Here is a 17,249-nt window from a genome sequence, read left to right on the forward strand (position 1 = left end):
TGCGCGATCCTCGGGCGTGTGAGTAGCGCGGGCGTCGCGAGCACGCTGCATGAACGTCGCGTTTTGCTGCCCTGCGGCATGTGTGAAGAGTGCAAGCGACGCGCTCGCGGCGAGCACGCGGCGCTCGAGTTGCGTTCTTACCCCTTCGCCTGCTATCCCCGCCGCCCGCTAAACGCCTTAGCAGTTAAACGTCAAGGAGAGCGGCGCGTGCGCGCCGCGAGCGCGCTGTAGGTAAATGCCGCAGGGCAGCAAAACGCGACGTTCATGCAGCGTGCTCGCGACGCCCGCGCTACTCACACGCCCGAGGATCGCGCACGCCTAATGTGGGGGAGGCCTAAGCCGGGACTCCACCGAAATGTTTGCATTAGTTCACGAATAGGCAAAATGTACGTATCTGTGAGAGTCCACTTCATGTTTTGGTACTTGAAACCTGCAGTTTTGCCAAGATTTTCAAAATGTACGCTTGCAATTTGTCATTTCTTGGTGGAGCCAGCAAATCGAAAGGAACATAAGTGTTGTATACTGTGCGTCACTACCGCACACCGGGAAAATTTCGCTCTTGCGGAGGACGTTTATATACCATATTTTGTGTCACCCAGGACGACAGTAAGTATCCACCGAAACGCTTTCAAAGATCTGATGAACGAACAAATCAGACCTGACTTGGTCACCTGGGGCCAATCAGAGCTCTATGAAGCGATCATATGCTTTGGCTCCTACTGTTATTGTGGTTTCTGAAAATTTATTCACCTCATTCAACGATGAATGTAATTCTGATGGTACTATTAAGAACACTTGCTTAGCGCAGAAGCTGACGTTGGCAGGTCGACTCTTTTGACTTCTCGAATAGGATACCATTGGTTTTTGTGCAATGCACACCTGCAATGCATGCTGGATTAGGATAGGATACAGGTGGATAGGATTTGCAACAGAGAACAATTCTGTCTTTGTGATTGAATGACATCAGACGTAGTTTTATATAAAAGGTGTTTTTTTAGACTTGGCTCGGGTCTTACTGAGACTGTTCGTAATCGTGACCAGTGTATTTGCGATCAGAAGTTGAAAGTAAGCATGTCTCTGGTATGCGACGCGCAATTTGTACGTTTTCAGACGCATAAAGCATTTTACGTGTGTATGGTGTTAAATCGAGAAAGCTCCCATTTCTTATCTGCACTTTGTATCTGGGCTTGTTCTTAAAGCTACAGAATCCTACATTACCTACCTACCTCACGCTTAGCAGCGCTTGCGAGAGACAGATACTCCTTTCTTCTAGGATTAAGTTAATATATTTTGCATCAGAAAAAATAATGGAGGTCTACTTAATACTACTCACTCAAAGTAATTTGTTTTAAGGCCACCACATTAGTGGAAGATAAGCTAAACTATGTCTATGAAAAAATCCTGATATAAACTCCATCTGTAACTTTAAATGATAATTAATTGTTATACTAAAGTCATCATTTTTGACATGATATTCAAAAAATAATTTAGATGGCACCGTTTTAAATTTGGCTGAGAACTATTATTTTCCTTTCATCAAGGTAATAATTATAATTGGATTTTGATGTGGCTCGGCAAACTGACAAACACTATTGAAATGTCTATCGAAAAATTACACTACGTGTTAAAATATGGTGAATTACGGAAAATACACAACTCCATCTGTTGAAATAATAATCCTCTATAAAGAATGTATGGTAATTTATTGTCATTTACCACCTCGCTCCTTTGACAAATTTTATGTATTTTATTTAACACAGATTACCACAGATGGAGCTACTTTAACCTTGGCTAAACACAATTTTCATTTTTTTTTTCTTCCGAATCTACTTATGAAGGTGTGATTTTCTGTGTAAAGGTTAATAATAGGCCGATCAACTAATATAAGTACAACATTCAAATGTACAGTTTTGACAAACAGATTGCGTGTCGTAATATTTTACATCTTGAATTCACAAAATTAATCATATCTTTTGATAGAGTGAATCGATTTCGATGAAACAAAAACTAAGTAATACCCCAAGTTACGTAGAATTTTTGTATGTAAGCATTGTCTGCATTGAATTCGTAGATTTTACGTGAATCCCGAACAAACAAACAGATAAACAGACAAACAGACAAAAATGACAAAAATGATGGAAATGGGTTCTGTTAGTTATCCTTTAACATGCTGGCTATTTTTTTTGCCAATTTCTTCAATGTACAAAAATTACTTTTCTACAGATTTATTATATGTATAGATATTCAAGCTCGTCATATTTTAGCACTGATTGGTATATAGATTTTGAAATGTATTAAACTCTTTAAAGCTATTTTATTCTCGAAGCGGTCTTAGGGGTCACGGGCGAATCCCTGGCTGGAAACTAGCAATGAAAATGCAGTCCATAAAATTTAAGATATTTATAAAAATGCATGACTATCTTTGAACAAAAGACAACAAACAAAACGTCCGGTTATCAACCCTTTACTTGTTTACAAAAAGTTTCAATAACCTCAGTGTAACCCTTCTACTAGTCAAACAGCGATCGATCAGACTATAGGACATGATCGGTCACCCATCTATCATGTTTATACAACCTTTGCTTAACCTCAACGATTAATAATATGTTTGGGGAACGATTTTTCCACAAAGTGGAGCTTTATTGAAACAAACATGTGTTAATTGTATTCAGTTGTTTACATATCTACGGCAAAATAATATTTTATCTTTGTTTATCTCGTGTGAGTATGCTTGTTCATTCATAACGTGAATGTCTTTATGTTCATAAGTAATTACATTTCACAACATGAATTTCCGTTTAGACAACCCGCAGGTTTGTGAAGTGAAAAACCGGCAAAAAATAAATACTATTTGGATATGGATTGACATATAAAACATAAATGGGACAAGATTGTCTAAAGGCAAACATTACATCATCATCCTCCTAGCCTTTTTCCCAACTATGTTGGGGTCGGCTTCCAGTCTAACCGGATTCAGCTGAGTACCAGTGCTTTACAAGAATCAACTGTCCTGCCTGACCTCCTCAACCCAGTTACCCGGGCAACCCGATACCCCTTGGTTAGATTGGTGTCAGACTTACTGGTTTCTGACTACCTGTAACGACTGCCAAGGACCGATAAACATATCTATACATTGGCTACTAATTAGTAAAAGGTGCGTGAACCATTTTCCTTAAGATTCGAGACCCAAAAAAAAACGTCTTGTATCTCAATACCTATTAAAGGTGGGACCGGATTAACAGTTGTAACAAGAGTTTCCTTACAGTATTTTCTTACACCATTCGGGGTCAATAAACAAAAGTAATTGCCCTTTATAAGGAAAACGGGTGCTCCAGAAAATCTGTGATTAGTTCCTTAGTAGCAAATACTACGATTGGCTGCTATATTGTTGCGCAACAAAACTAAATTAAAAAAGGAAAAAATACAAATAGAACCTCCTCCTTTTTGGGAAGTCGGTCAAAATATAGCTGTCTCTTACTAATAGACTGGAAAGAAGAGGAGTGAAGATTAGAGCTGTTAAACTATTTTACAAAATGGGTTAAGTTTTAGCGTTATTTACTACCGGTTTTGGAAGTCATTTTTGGTTTAGAATTTTCATAAAAGTTCGGTAGTGTGACCTATTGAGAAGAATGACCTTTTAATACAAGATTTGACGAAAAGAAAGACAGAAAAAAGTAAATTTAACAAGTTTCTATGAATAGAACACAATTCATTTTATTTACGTGATGCAAAATAATTTTCAAAAACCGTTTACAAATAAATATAAGACTGGTTTCTTAGAGGAAAATGAACCTTATAACATTTAGAAATAAGGCACAAATTCTAATAAGGAAGAATCTGTTGTTTTTGTGGCAACAATAACATTTTGGGAAGGGATAAAGGTACATATGTGTTAAAGAAAAGGTCAAGGAAAACAAATCAAATCTACGTTTTCTTTTCGATACAAAAACGTCTTTGATAAACTAAATGCTGCATTGGCATATAAATAGACTACATAAGCCTTAACACATGAGATGTTAGCATACCTATAAACTACTCATGACTGTAGCTAAAGTATTAAAATGTTATAGGTATCTAAGCTCCGTTATAAAAAGAAGGTTAACTATGGCTTTTAGACGTAAATAGTGCTACCTCACTCGCATACTTTAGTAAGATTGCAAAAAGAGCGCTATCACACAAGCGGATTTTCCGCACTCCCAGTACGTTTGAGCAAAACAATTGCCAACTATGAGTACCACTATGAGTACAAATAAACGATGACCTGAATTCACGTGCACACGTTTTTTGCCGCGTAGAATGTCTGCTCGACAAAATCCACTAGTGTGAAACTGCTGAAAAACTTGGTTAAGAAGAGACTTCCAAAGACCGGCAGTAATAAGCATATTTAAAGTAACATCTGATACCTTATCGGGAATTTAAGTATATTATTTGACAGCTCTAATATTCCCCCCGCGCGGAGTTGGATTATCTGAAAAATGAAAGCAATAGTAATTGATATTGATGGCCATTGTAATACGTAATAAGACCACGTAAATACAAACTTTACGACCAACATTTTTATGTTGCGGTGATGGCAATTAATTGGCATCTAGGACAAGAAAAAACCTAAGTTTGTGTAACGATAAATAAAAAATGAACCGTACTATTATGTATATTTCCCAGCAGCAGTTATTGTGGGGCGCAGGGGGTTGAGTGAAACACGGTGTTAGGATACCGGATATATTTCGCGTAAACCCCCAGATAGAACCGTTCACTCGGACCAGTGCGCAGTAACTGTCCGTGCCTCGCATTCTTCACGCTCACACAAGTTTTTGCTTGCCTTGCACTCTGCCATACATACTTACATGTGTCCCTATTGAGCCTATCTATACTTCAGAATAACACATATAATAAGCAACTTCTTATCCAAGCAAGGGAAGTGGTTCTAATAGGAAGAAGGTAAAACCGGAACCTATATAGAGCATAAAATTATAAAAACTAAGTTCAATTCAACACGCAATTTTTATAACATACCTAGTTCAATTACATATATCTTTTGGTCCTCATATCTCCAGCTAAGCTATAATTTTCACCAAACGCTATCTAACACGCGAATAAAATTTCTCTAACAGCTCAGCTAAGTCGTTAAAGCTGTTCACAATATAATTCCGACCAACAGCTTGAAGCTTATAGCTTGAGCTGCAATAAACTTGATAAATCGGGTCAGAACCAGCTCACTGAGCTCGCCACGTTGGAACAAGTTCTGACGTTCTGAAGCTGGGGAATTAATTCATGCTCGGTGTTGTGCCAAAATTTTATCTTAGTAGCGGAGTTGGGTTACATTTTTTTGTTCGTTTTAAGGTTGTGTTATGCATATTGAATAATTTTTAAAGACATATTTTTTTACAGCTAAGTGTTTTTTAAGTATAAATCTCATGTTTTTGTAATATCTAGACTTTCAGAGTTCTAATCTATGCTAATCTATACATATAATAAATCTGTAGAAAAGTAATTTTTGTACATTGAAGAAATTGGCAAAAAAAATAGCCAGCATGTTAAAGGATAACTAACAGAACCCATTTCCATCATTTTTGTCATTTTTGTCTGTTTGTCTGTTTATCTGTTTGTTTGTTCGGGATTCACGTAAAATCTACGAATTCAATGCAGACAATGCTTACATACAAAAATTCTACGTAACTTGGGGTATTACTTAGTTTTTGTTTCATCGAAATCGATTCACTCTATCAAAAGATATGATTAATTTTGTGAATTCAAGATGTAAAATATTACGACACGCAATCTGTTTGTCAAAACTGTACATTTGAATGTTGTACTTATATTAGTTGATCGGCCTATTATTAACCTTTACACAGAAAATCACACCTTCATAAGTATATTCGGAAGAAAAAAAAAATGAAAATTGTGTTTAGCCAAGGTTAAAGTAGCTCCATCTGTGGTAATCTGTGTTAAATAAAATACATAAAATTTGTCAAAGGAGAGAGGTGGTAAATGACAATATTACCATACATTCTTTATAGAGGATTATTATTTCAACAGATGGAGTTGTGTATTTTCCGTAATTCACCATATTTTAACACGTAGTGTAATTTTTCGATAGACATTTCAATAGTGTTTGTCAGTTTGCCGAGCCACATCAAAATCCAATTATAATTATTACCTTGATGAAAGGAAAATAATAGTTCTCAGCCAAATTTAAAACGGTGCCACCTAAATTATTTTTTGAATATTATGTCAAAAATGATGACTTTAGTATAACAATTAATTATCATTTAAAGTTACAGATGGAGTTTATATCAGGATTTTTTCATAAACATAGTTTAGCTTATCTTCCACTAATGTGGTGGCCTTAAAACAAATTACTTTGAGTGAGTAGTATTAAGTAGACCTCCATTATTTTTTCTGATGCAAAATATGTTAACTTAATCCTAGAAGAAAGGAGTATCTGTCTCTCGCAAGCGCTGCTAAGCGTGAGGTAGGTAGGTAATGTAGGATTCTGTAGCTTTAAGAACAAGCCCAGATACAAAGTGCAGATAAGAAATGGGAGCTTTCTCGATTTAATACCATACACACGTAAAATGCTTTATGCGTCTGAAAACGTACAAATTGCGCGTCGCATACCAGAGAGATGCTTACTTTCAACTTCTGATCGCAAATACACTGGTCACGATTACGAACAGTCTCAGTAAGACCCGAGCCAAGTCTAAAAAAACACCTTTTATATAAAACTACGTTTGATGTCATTCAATCACAAAGACAGAATTGTTCTCTGTTGCAAATCCTATCCACCTGTATCCTATCCTAATCCAGCATGCATTGCAGGTGTGCATTGCACAAAAACCAATGGTATCCTATTCGATAAGTCAAAAGAGTCGACCTGCCAACGTCAGCTTCTGCGCTAAGCAAGTGTTCTTAATAGTACCATCAGAATTACATTCATCGTTGAATGAGGTGAATAAATTTTCAGAAACCACAATAACAGTAGGAGCCAAAGCATATGATCGCTTCATAGAGCTCTGATTGGCCCCAGGTGACCAAGTCAGGTCTGATTTGTTCGTTCATCAGATCTTTGAAAGCGTTTCTGTGGATACTTACTGTCGTCCTGGGTGACACAAAATATGGTATATAAACGTCCTCCGCAAGAGCGAAATTTTCCCGGTGTGCGGTAGTGACGCACAGTATACAACACTTATGTTCCTTTCGATTTGCTGGCTCCACCAAGAAATGACAAATTGCAAGCGTACATTTTGAAAATCTTGGCAAAACTGCAGGTTTCAAGTACCAAAACATGAAGTGGACTCTCACAGATACGTACATTTTGCCTATTCGTGAACTAATGCAAACATTTCGGTGGAGTCCCGGCTTAGGCCTCCCCCACATTAGGCGTGCGCGATCCTCGGGCGTGTGAGTAGCGCGGGCGTCGCGAGCACGCTGCATGAACGTCGCGTTTTGCTGCCCTGCGGCATTTACCTACAGCGCGCTCGCGGCGCGCACGCGCCGCTCTCCTTGACGTTTAACTGCTAAGGCGTTTAGCGGGCGGCGGGGATAGCAGGCGAAGGGGTAAGAACGCAACTCGAGCGCCGCGTGCTCGCCGCGAGCGCGTCGCTTGCACTCTTCACACATGCCGCAGGGCAGCAAAACGCGACGTTCATGCAGCGTGCTCGCGACGCCCGCGCTACTCACACGCCCGAGGATCGCGCACGCCTAATGTGGGGTCAGCCTTACCATAGTGAGTAAGTGCACAGAAAATCCCCGTCATACAAGTGTTTCTCCCCAGTAGTGAAACTATCCTACCCTATGCGCCTGCTGATGATGATGACTCATTTTATCATCCATCCAGCTATTCCCCAACTATGTTGGTGTTGGCTTCCAGTCACCGAATCTGTTTGAGTACCAATATTTTGCTTGGAGCGACTACCTATCTACCTATCTTCAATCCAGTCAACTACACAAGCCGATATCCATGGTAAGACTGACAGACTTTCTGGCTTCTGATTAGTCGCAGCAGCTGCAGAAAATGTACAAATGACAGCTTTGTCAGACTCAAAGCATATAGACATAGATTATAACTGTTTCCTGTGAAAATTACTTACGCACCATACGTAATAATTTTCCAAATTGGCTGACTAGATCCAGAGATATTCACAACGTCACAAACTTTACTTCTTTTGTTTAGATAAATGGTCACATCCACAACACAACCTTGATCAATGAATCTATGCGACTGCTAAGTGCTAATCCTAATTATACTGTCACGTGAAAGAATGCACCTACGGGATAAGTAGTATTTTGACTATTCTATATTGCCCACGCAGACGAAGTTGCGGGCAACAGCTAGTTGCATAATAAATTTGCAAGGTAAGGTACGCTGTGTTTTGTCGATAAATAAAACTCACTTCATTTCATCCTCCTCCGAGCCTTTTCCCAATCATGTTGGGGTCGGCTTCCAGTCTAACCGGATTCAGCTGAGTACCAGCGATTTATAAGAAGCGACTGCCTATCTGACCTCCTCAACCCAGTTACCCGGGCAACCCGATACCCCTTGGTTAGACTGGTGTCAGACTTACTGGCTTCTGACTACCCGTAACGACTGCCAAGGATGTTCAATGACAGCCGGGACCTACAGCTTAACGTGCCATCCGAAACACAGCCAATGGTGTCTAAGATATACTTAGAAAATACATACAAACTTAGAAAAGTTGCATTGGTACTTGCCTGACCTGGAATCGAACCCGCGCCCTCATACTTGAGAGGATGGTCCTTTACCCACTTGGCCACCACGACTCTTCACAAACTCACTTCATTTATATTTCTTAAAAAATCGGATGTAGAAGCGACTACAGAACAGTACCTAATAATGAGTAACCTCATTTTCTTCGATGTTTTAGTACTTAAACTGTTCAATGAACATGAATAAATTCTACCTTTCTATTTAGGCCCATCATTTAACTATTTAGTTCTTAGTAACAATTTATCTTTACTTGAGAGTGCTTAAGAATTCTAAATAAACTTTGTTGTTTTGTAATAGGCTTACTTTCCTAAATAGGTTACAAGGTGGAGGGAAATTATTTTTCAACTAGCTGTTGCCCGCAACTTCGTCTGCGTGGGCAATATAGAATAGTCAAAATACTACTTATCCCGTAGGTGCATTCTTTCACGTGACAGTATAATTAGGATTAGCACTTAGCAGTCGCATAGATTCATTGATCAAGGTTGTGTTGTGGATGTGACCATTTATCTAAACAAAAGAAGTAAAGTTTGTGACGTTGTGAATATCTCTGGATCTAGTCAGCCAATTTGGAAAATTATTACGTATGGTGCGTAAGTAATTTTCACAGGAAACAGTTATAATCTATGTCTATATGCTTTGAGTCTGACAAAGCTGTCATTTGTACATTTTCTGCAGCTGCTGCGACTAATCAGAAGCCAGAAAGTCTGTCAGTCTTACCATGGATATCGGCTTGTGTAGTTGACTGGATTGAAGATAGGTAGATAGGTAGTCGCTCCAAGCAAAATATTGGTACTCAAACAGATTCGGTGACTGGAAGCCAACACCAACATAGTTGGGGAATAGCTGGATGGATGATAAAATGAGTCATCATCATCAGCAGGCGCATAGGGTAGGATAGTTTCACTACTGGGGAGAAACACTTGTATGACGGGGATTTTCTGTGCACTTACTCACTATGGTAAGGCTGACCCCACATTAGGCGTGCGCGATCCTCGGGCGTGTGAGTAGCGCGGGCGTCGCGAGCACGCTGCATGAACGTCGCGTTTTGCTGCCCTGCGGCATGTGTGAAGAGTGCAAGCGACGCGCTCGCGGCGAGCACGCGGCGCTCGAGTTGCGTTCTTACCCCTTCGCCTGCTATCCCCGCCGCCCGCTAAACGCCTTAGCAGTTAAACGTCAAGGAGAGCGGCGCGTGCGCGCCGCGAGCGCGCTGTAGGTAAATGCCGCAGGGCAGCAAAACGCGACGTTCATGCAGCGTGCTCGCGACGCCCGCGCTACTCACACGCCCGAGGATCGCGCACGCCTAATGTGGGGGAGGCCTAAGCCGGGACTCCACCGAAATGTTTGCATTAGTTCACGAATAGGCAAAATGTACGTATCTGTGAGAGTCCACTTCATGTTTTGGTACTTGAAACCTGCAGTTTTGCCAAGATTTTCAAAATGTACGCTTGCAATTTGTCATTTCTTGGTGGAGCCAGCAAATCGAAAGGAACATAAGTGTTGTATACTGTGCGTCACTACCGCACACCGGGAAAATTTCGCTCTTGCGGAGGACGTTTATATACCATATTTTGTGTCACCCAGGACGACAGTAAGTATCCACAGAAACGCTTTCAAAGATCTGATGAACGAACAAATCAGACCTGACTTGGTCACCTGGGGCCAATCAGAGCTCTATGAAGCGATCATATGCTTTGGCTCCTACTGTTATTGTGGTTTCTGAAAATTTATTCACCTCATTCAACGATGAATGTAATTCTGATGGTACTATTAAGAACACTTGCTTAGCGCAGAAGCTGACGTTGGCAGGTCGACTCTTTTGACTTATCGAATAGGATACCATTGGTTTTTGTGCAATGCACACCTGCAATGCATGCTGGATTAGGATAGGATACAGGTGGATAGGATTTGCAACAGAGAACAATTCTGTCTTTGTGATTGAATGACATCAAACGTAGTTTTATATAAAAGGTGTTTTTTTAGACTTGGCTCGGGTCTTACTGAGACTGTTCGTAATCGTGACCAGTGTATTTGCGATCAGAAGTTGAAAGTAAGCATCTCTCTGGTATGCGACGCGCAATTTGTACGTTTTCAGACGCATAAAGCATTTTACGTGTGTATGGTATTAAATCGAGAAAGCTCCCATTTCTTATCTGCACTTTGTATCTGGGCTTGTTCTTAAAGCTACAGAATCCTACATTACCTACCTACCTCACGCTTAGCAGCGCTTGCGAGAGACAGATACTCCTTTCTTCTAGGATTAAGTTAACATATTTTGCATCAGAAAAAATAATGGAGGTCTACTTAATACTACTCACTCAAAGTAATTTGTTTTAAGGCCACCACATTAGTGGAAGATAAGCTAAACTATGTTTATGAAAAAATCCTGATATAAACTCCATCTGTAACTTTAAATGATAATTAATTGTTATACTAAAGTCATCATTTTTGACATAATATTCAAAAAATAATTTAGGTGGCACCGTTTTAAATTTGGCTGAGAACTATTATTTTCCTTTCATCAAGGTAATAATTATAATTGGATTTTGATGTGGCTCGGCAAACTGACAAACACTATTGAAATGTCTATCGAAAAATTACACTACGTGTTAAAATATGGTGAATTACGGAAAATACACAACTCCATCTGTTGAAATAATAATCCTCTATAAAGAATGTATGGTAATATTGTCATTTACCACCTCTCTCCTTTGACAAATTTTATGTATTTTATTTAACACAGATTACCACAGATGGAGCTACTTTAACCTTGGCTAAACACAATTTTCATTTTTTTTTTCTTCCGAATATACTTATGAAGGTGTGATTTTCTGTGTAAAGGTTAATAATAGGCCGATCAACTAATATAAGTACAACATTCAAATGTACAGTTTTGACAAACAGATTGCGTGTCGTAATATTTTACATCTTGAATTCACAAAATTAATCATATCTTTTGATAGAGTGAATCGATTTCGATGAAACAAAAACTAAGTAATACCCCAAGTTACGTAGAATTTTTGTATGTAAGCATTGTCTGCATTGAATTCGTAGATTTTACGTGAATCCCGAACAAACAAACAGATAAACAGACAAACAGACAAAAATGACAAAAATGATGGAAATGGGTTCTGTTAGTTATCCTTTAACATGCTGGCTATTTTTTTTGCCAATTTCTTCAATGTACAAAAATTACTTTTCTACAGATTTATTATATGTATAGATTATGTTTTTTAAAGATTCTTTGATACAAAAGTTACTACTCTGAGTTGTGAAGACGAACAAAAGAACATTTATACATAATGTACTATGTGTCATAACAAAACATGGAAAAATCCCAGCCACCCAAAATTGCGTAGTCAAAAATTTCCATCCAATTTGACCACGAAATCACACCATTCCAAAGCCATGAAAAGACTCCCATAGACATAAATAACAAAACCATAGCTCTTAACGTTAAAGAGCAATCATTTCCAAAAACGTCCTCACGTTAAAATAATAAGGAAATCAAGGCATTTCCCAGCGGCAAGCCGATGCAATTGACGACACGCTTAGATCACTTAACAAACTGGAACCGTCTCAAGCTTTGATCTGTATGTGACAAATCTGGAAATACATGGGACGGGAGCGAAGCAATGCAAATACACATGTATTTTCGATCACACCCTTACTTAAATTGCATAGAAAGTAACCGCTTTATTAATTGCAAAGCTATTTACATGAAAATAGCCACAATGACGTCACAGATATCTCACATCAAGAACCTATACTGCTGTCACTTAAATATTTAAAACGATACATGAAGGTGACACTATTTTCATATCCTTTACCATTTGGTAAATATGTTAAGGGATTTTATTTTTGAGCTTTAGTTATGAACTAGTCAATTGTCTAACTAACAACACTAACACATATTAAACCGACACACACATGTGCACTTGAGTATCACTGGCGAACTCGTACCTTTAGGCAAAGGGAGAGGCAGGGAAATGGCGTATCCAGTGCTCAATGTTCTAAGACGAAGAGGCGATGTGGCGCGAATATTGTGATACCCGGCTTTTATGGCTAACGACCAATCAAATTACGGTTAGTCACTGAATTGGAAGGAAAGAAGGCCTGCTTCAGAAATGTGGGAGATATTAGAGTAGGTAAGAACGTTTGATGCAGGGGAATAATGATTTTATTATATTTCTTGGTCTTTCTGGTATAGCATTATATCTATGGATATTTGGGGTGACCATTTACGGAAGAGTATTAATATTTTCATTTATTGACAGGATAAGAGATGGTAAGACTTTGTAAGGGTATTTTTAGTATAGACATGAACACATTGACATTAGATGTAGATTTTTTTTTCTATGGCATAAGAGTTGTTTGAGTATGGGACTGAGTCTTCCATTTTTCTTGAGTTTAGCTTTCATTACATATGTAGATTACTGTAACGAGTTTATATCTACCAAAACTATAAATCGGTCAGTTTCTTTAGAACAAAAAGTAGTTTAAAATTAGCTATAATTGCAATCTCAAGTTAATAATACTTTTGATCCTTCTGTACGCATTTACTCCATGACAGTATCAGATAAAAGATGAAAAGGCTATTTGTGTTATCGGATATTTCTTCTCGCAGGAAATGATCCGTGAATGTTGTAATAAAAGTAACGGATTCCTAATGGCGCACAGATGGCGTATTTGGGTATGACTGACACGTTTCTGCCAAAAATTGTTACATACATATACTTATTCATATGCGCTCGTAACTTGTATATATATCAACGTAACTGTTTGGGAATTACAGTGAGTACCTAATAATTAAAAAAAAAATTATAGCAAGGACGAAATATGAATTTAAGGCAAATCTATACGTTGAAGTTAGGAAAAAGACAACGTTTTGCAAAAAAAGTTTCAAAAGAGCCTTTGCAGCCTCTTGCACTATAACATCCGTACACAGTAGGCTGTACTAAATAATGAAAATGTACTAATGATAATGAAATAAAGATATCGCGAGTTAACAAACTTTCTGACAACATAGGCTTAGCCTACCTAGACCTATTTTTAGACATTACTAAGAAGGTCAGCTTTAAAACTGCCAGTACCTACAAAATGTTGATCCACGCACAATTTTCCATCCAGCCAACAGAATTTTAAGTACACAGTTAAAAAATCTCTTCCAAGATATTTGAAGTAATAATCCTCAGCCGCAGGTAGCAGATTTGGCAATAAAGATTTTTTAATTAAAAAGCAAAATTAATTCTTCCATGTTTCTTTTGTCCGTTTGTTATTCGACATCAATTTATTGGTGGCTTTATTTAAATAAGGGACGACAGGTTTACAATATTGGGAAATTAAATTATATAACAAAATATCGGAATTTGTATTTTTTAGTCTTCTATCGAAATTCTAGATTTAATAAAAGATACAGAGCGAGGGAAAATTATTTTAAAAACTACAAATTCCTGTAATTTTGACAATATCCAAAAAAAAAAAAATTATCACATGAACGTAATAATTAGTAGTATATAGTAAAATATTGAAAAAAATAGGAACACAAGAAACCGATCAGCCTTATAACAAACTGTCACCACACACTAAATCGGTACAAAACATGCCACATTTATATCTCCATCTATATTGATACAGTTACAGCTCACGTCAACCGTGACCTTGATATTCACCTCTATGAACTTTATTCTTGTTCATATAACATTATTATAGCACTTCCTAAGTTTTCACCATTTTTCTTCCTTACACCTAAGAAAGATTTTATCTTCAAGGAACGCTGGCACGTATAACCGAAGCTACGGAAATAAACGGAATCTAAAGATTAGAGATAAAAAAAGTTTGTTATCAATGTGATAAGTAATTTTTTCCTTCATCATGTATACCTGGCGAAAACATGATGAAAAACAGTGGTCCAAAACTTTTTTACAACTCGGTGTTCGGCACTGTGACACACACAAAAAATGTTTCTTCTGGTCTATTCGGGTTGCCCGGGTAACTGGGTTGAGGAGGTCAGATAGGCAGTCGCTTCTTGTAAAGCACTGGTACTCAGCTGAATCCGGTTAGACTGGAAGCCGACCCCAACATGATTGGGAAAAAGGCTCGGAGGATGATGATGGTCTATACAGCAAAAAATTCGCTGGCGAACTAAAATGTTCCCGAAATTGCAACCGTAGTGCGCGAACAATTTTTGTGGAATCTCCCCATTGCACTATATAGCGAATACTTCCTACGAGATCATTTCGTATTTTCAAATCAAATCTATTAATATTACGAGCCAACAAATATTTAAGAGGAGTTTACCAAAAGGTCTCGGACTCAGAAAAGAATCTATAAGTTCAAAACTTCAAAGTTTATAAGCGGACTGTAACTCAGTAATCTTGTTATACAATTTGGGGTTTTAAGTTGTTACAACAACTGTCATTAGAAAGGGTTTCCAGTCGTAATGGAAAACAATAAATGACCCAACAGTTTGCGGTTGAGCGACTAATACTTTGAAAGACGTGGCAAAATCTACCGCGGTACGCCGCAGTAAGATTGTTTTAAATTCTAGAAGAAAATACTTTAAAATTCAACGTAATAATGGCGACTGGTAAAATTGTCATCAATAAACGGCATTAGCATTAAAGAAGAAGTTTGCTTCAGGTGGATTTGCGACTGCAGAACACTTTAGTCCCGTTTTCCTCGTATAGTTGTCTTAGGATACCCCCTTTGGTAGATTTCATATCTACCAAAGGGGGTAAACCTCAGGTAATCAGTAGGAAGTGTCAGCTTTCAGACCTTTACGTACTAAACCCCACCTAGGTTACTTTGTACCAAGGCATGCAATCCCACAGCCTTTTTATAATACCTCAAGAAACCACTCAGTAATATTGAAAAGTTTACGTTTAATTTCGACCACCACATTACATACAGACGGCCCTTGGAACACCTTGATCCTCGAACCAATATAATAGTTCTAGGAACTAAACGCTATCAAGTGTTAATTGTTTGCCTTTCAAGATACCCTGGCATACATATGACGTCATTGATGTCAATGACAAGCAGTGGCTGTGTCTCATGAGGATGTAACAATGATGTACTCGACGTTCCAATTACTACACTGGTTCTGCGTCTTGAATGGAGTATATGTCAAGGGCCATCTAGATTGTGTAGATTAAAAAAAAGTGAAACCACCAAATAGTCGACGACTGAACATATCCTGAAGACCTGCTTAGGGGCGAAAGACATGTCGAGTAGTCGTTCGGTCCCGATTTATTGTCGGCCAGAATTAACGCTAGATATTTTTCCAAAGTTTTATGTCATGGATTTCCGCAAAGTAACACCTGATTAAATAATTCATCTTGTGTAGATTATTTAGTCAAAAGGCATGAATTTTTCATGTTTTTTTGATAAACCTTACTAATCACTTCTACTGAACTATGTATTTGAATAAACTAGCCATATGAGCCTTCGCAAATCATTTACCAGTCTTCAATGCAGAAATTCGATCAATCAAATTAGTAACTACACCGCCTAAACCATATTTCCCAGAATGGATAACGTTGAAATTGAACAATTGCTTTTCATATTAGGTTCCGAATATCAGAGACAGTACGTTAGTGATAACATAACAATTAACGTTGGCACAGGCCAGTCAATACCACAAAGGATTCACAACTGGTTTCTAGAATATTCCAGTATATTCTAGAACAATTGAAACAGGATGGGCTGGTGATTCTGTTATTGCCTTTTGGATGTTACCTGATACTGCAGGTGAATTTATATTGTTAGCTATTTGCAAAGAGTTTTAGCCGAAACTACACTATATTTAGAGCATAATGAAACCTATATATGCTGCGTAGAAGTAGAACTATATGTAGGTATGCCTTAAATACATACAAACTTTACTGATATGATGTTGAGTAGCATGGCGTGTTAGTGAGTCACTATTATCGTTATTCATCGTTACACACCTTTGTATTTTTTTTGGGGAACAAATATAATGACCACCATAAAATGCTTTGATACCCTTAGTTTTGCAACCAGAAAAATCTACTGAATACCAGAAAAATAAAGTCTAAAAATGTAATAGTACCAGCTATTTTAGTCACGACTTCACTTTAAATTGTATTCGACCACCAAATTTAGTAAATGATCACCAACTCTTGACGACTAAATTAATGTATTATTTTTGCCTAAATAAGTCACTGTGATTGCCATAAAATGTAGGCTTATTATCAAATAAAGTATTATGATGCCATATTAAGTTATGTGTCCGGCTTGCAATGCATGCGTGAGTGTCAGTATGACGAGTGACAGGGGAAAATGGAAGAAAATGACATATTGCGCCGACCCCAAGTAAAATTGGGAACAGGGCAGGAGAAAGAAGAAGAAGAATGTGTTTCTCAATACCTACACTCCCTCGAAAACACACTCTTATCGCACTGTTTAGAGGCATGCAATAGACAATTTTCCACCCTAGTGCAGGAAAAGGGTCCCCATAATGTAATTACATTTATTGTATCAGGCCGAACTTATTTTTTTG

The 17,249-nt window shown here is 38.0% G+C and overlaps 1 protein-coding gene across 4 annotated transcripts in view; it reads right to left on the reverse strand.

The window, feature by feature from the left end:
- Positions 1 to 17,249, reverse strand: part of LOC124633264 (allatostatin-A receptor) — a 184,360-nt gene that overhangs the window by 9,945 nt on the left and 157,166 nt on the right. Inside the window, exon 6 of one of the 4 annotated variants that reach the window (XM_047168442.1) lies at positions 4,404 to 4,468. The exons of the other annotated variants lie outside the window; for them this stretch is intronic. Within the exon in view, the coding sequence (XP_047024398.1) occupies positions 4,404 to 4,468 (65 nt within the window). The remainder of the gene's footprint in view (positions 1 to 4,403; positions 4,469 to 17,249) is intronic. 4 annotated transcript variants of the gene reach the window in all.

The sequence above is a fragment of the Helicoverpa zea genome, chromosome 9 (assembly GCF_022581195.2).
Source record: "Helicoverpa zea isolate HzStark_Cry1AcR chromosome 9, ilHelZeax1.1, whole genome shotgun sequence".
NCBI classification, from domain to species: domain Eukaryota; kingdom Metazoa; phylum Arthropoda; class Insecta; order Lepidoptera; family Noctuidae; genus Helicoverpa; species Helicoverpa zea.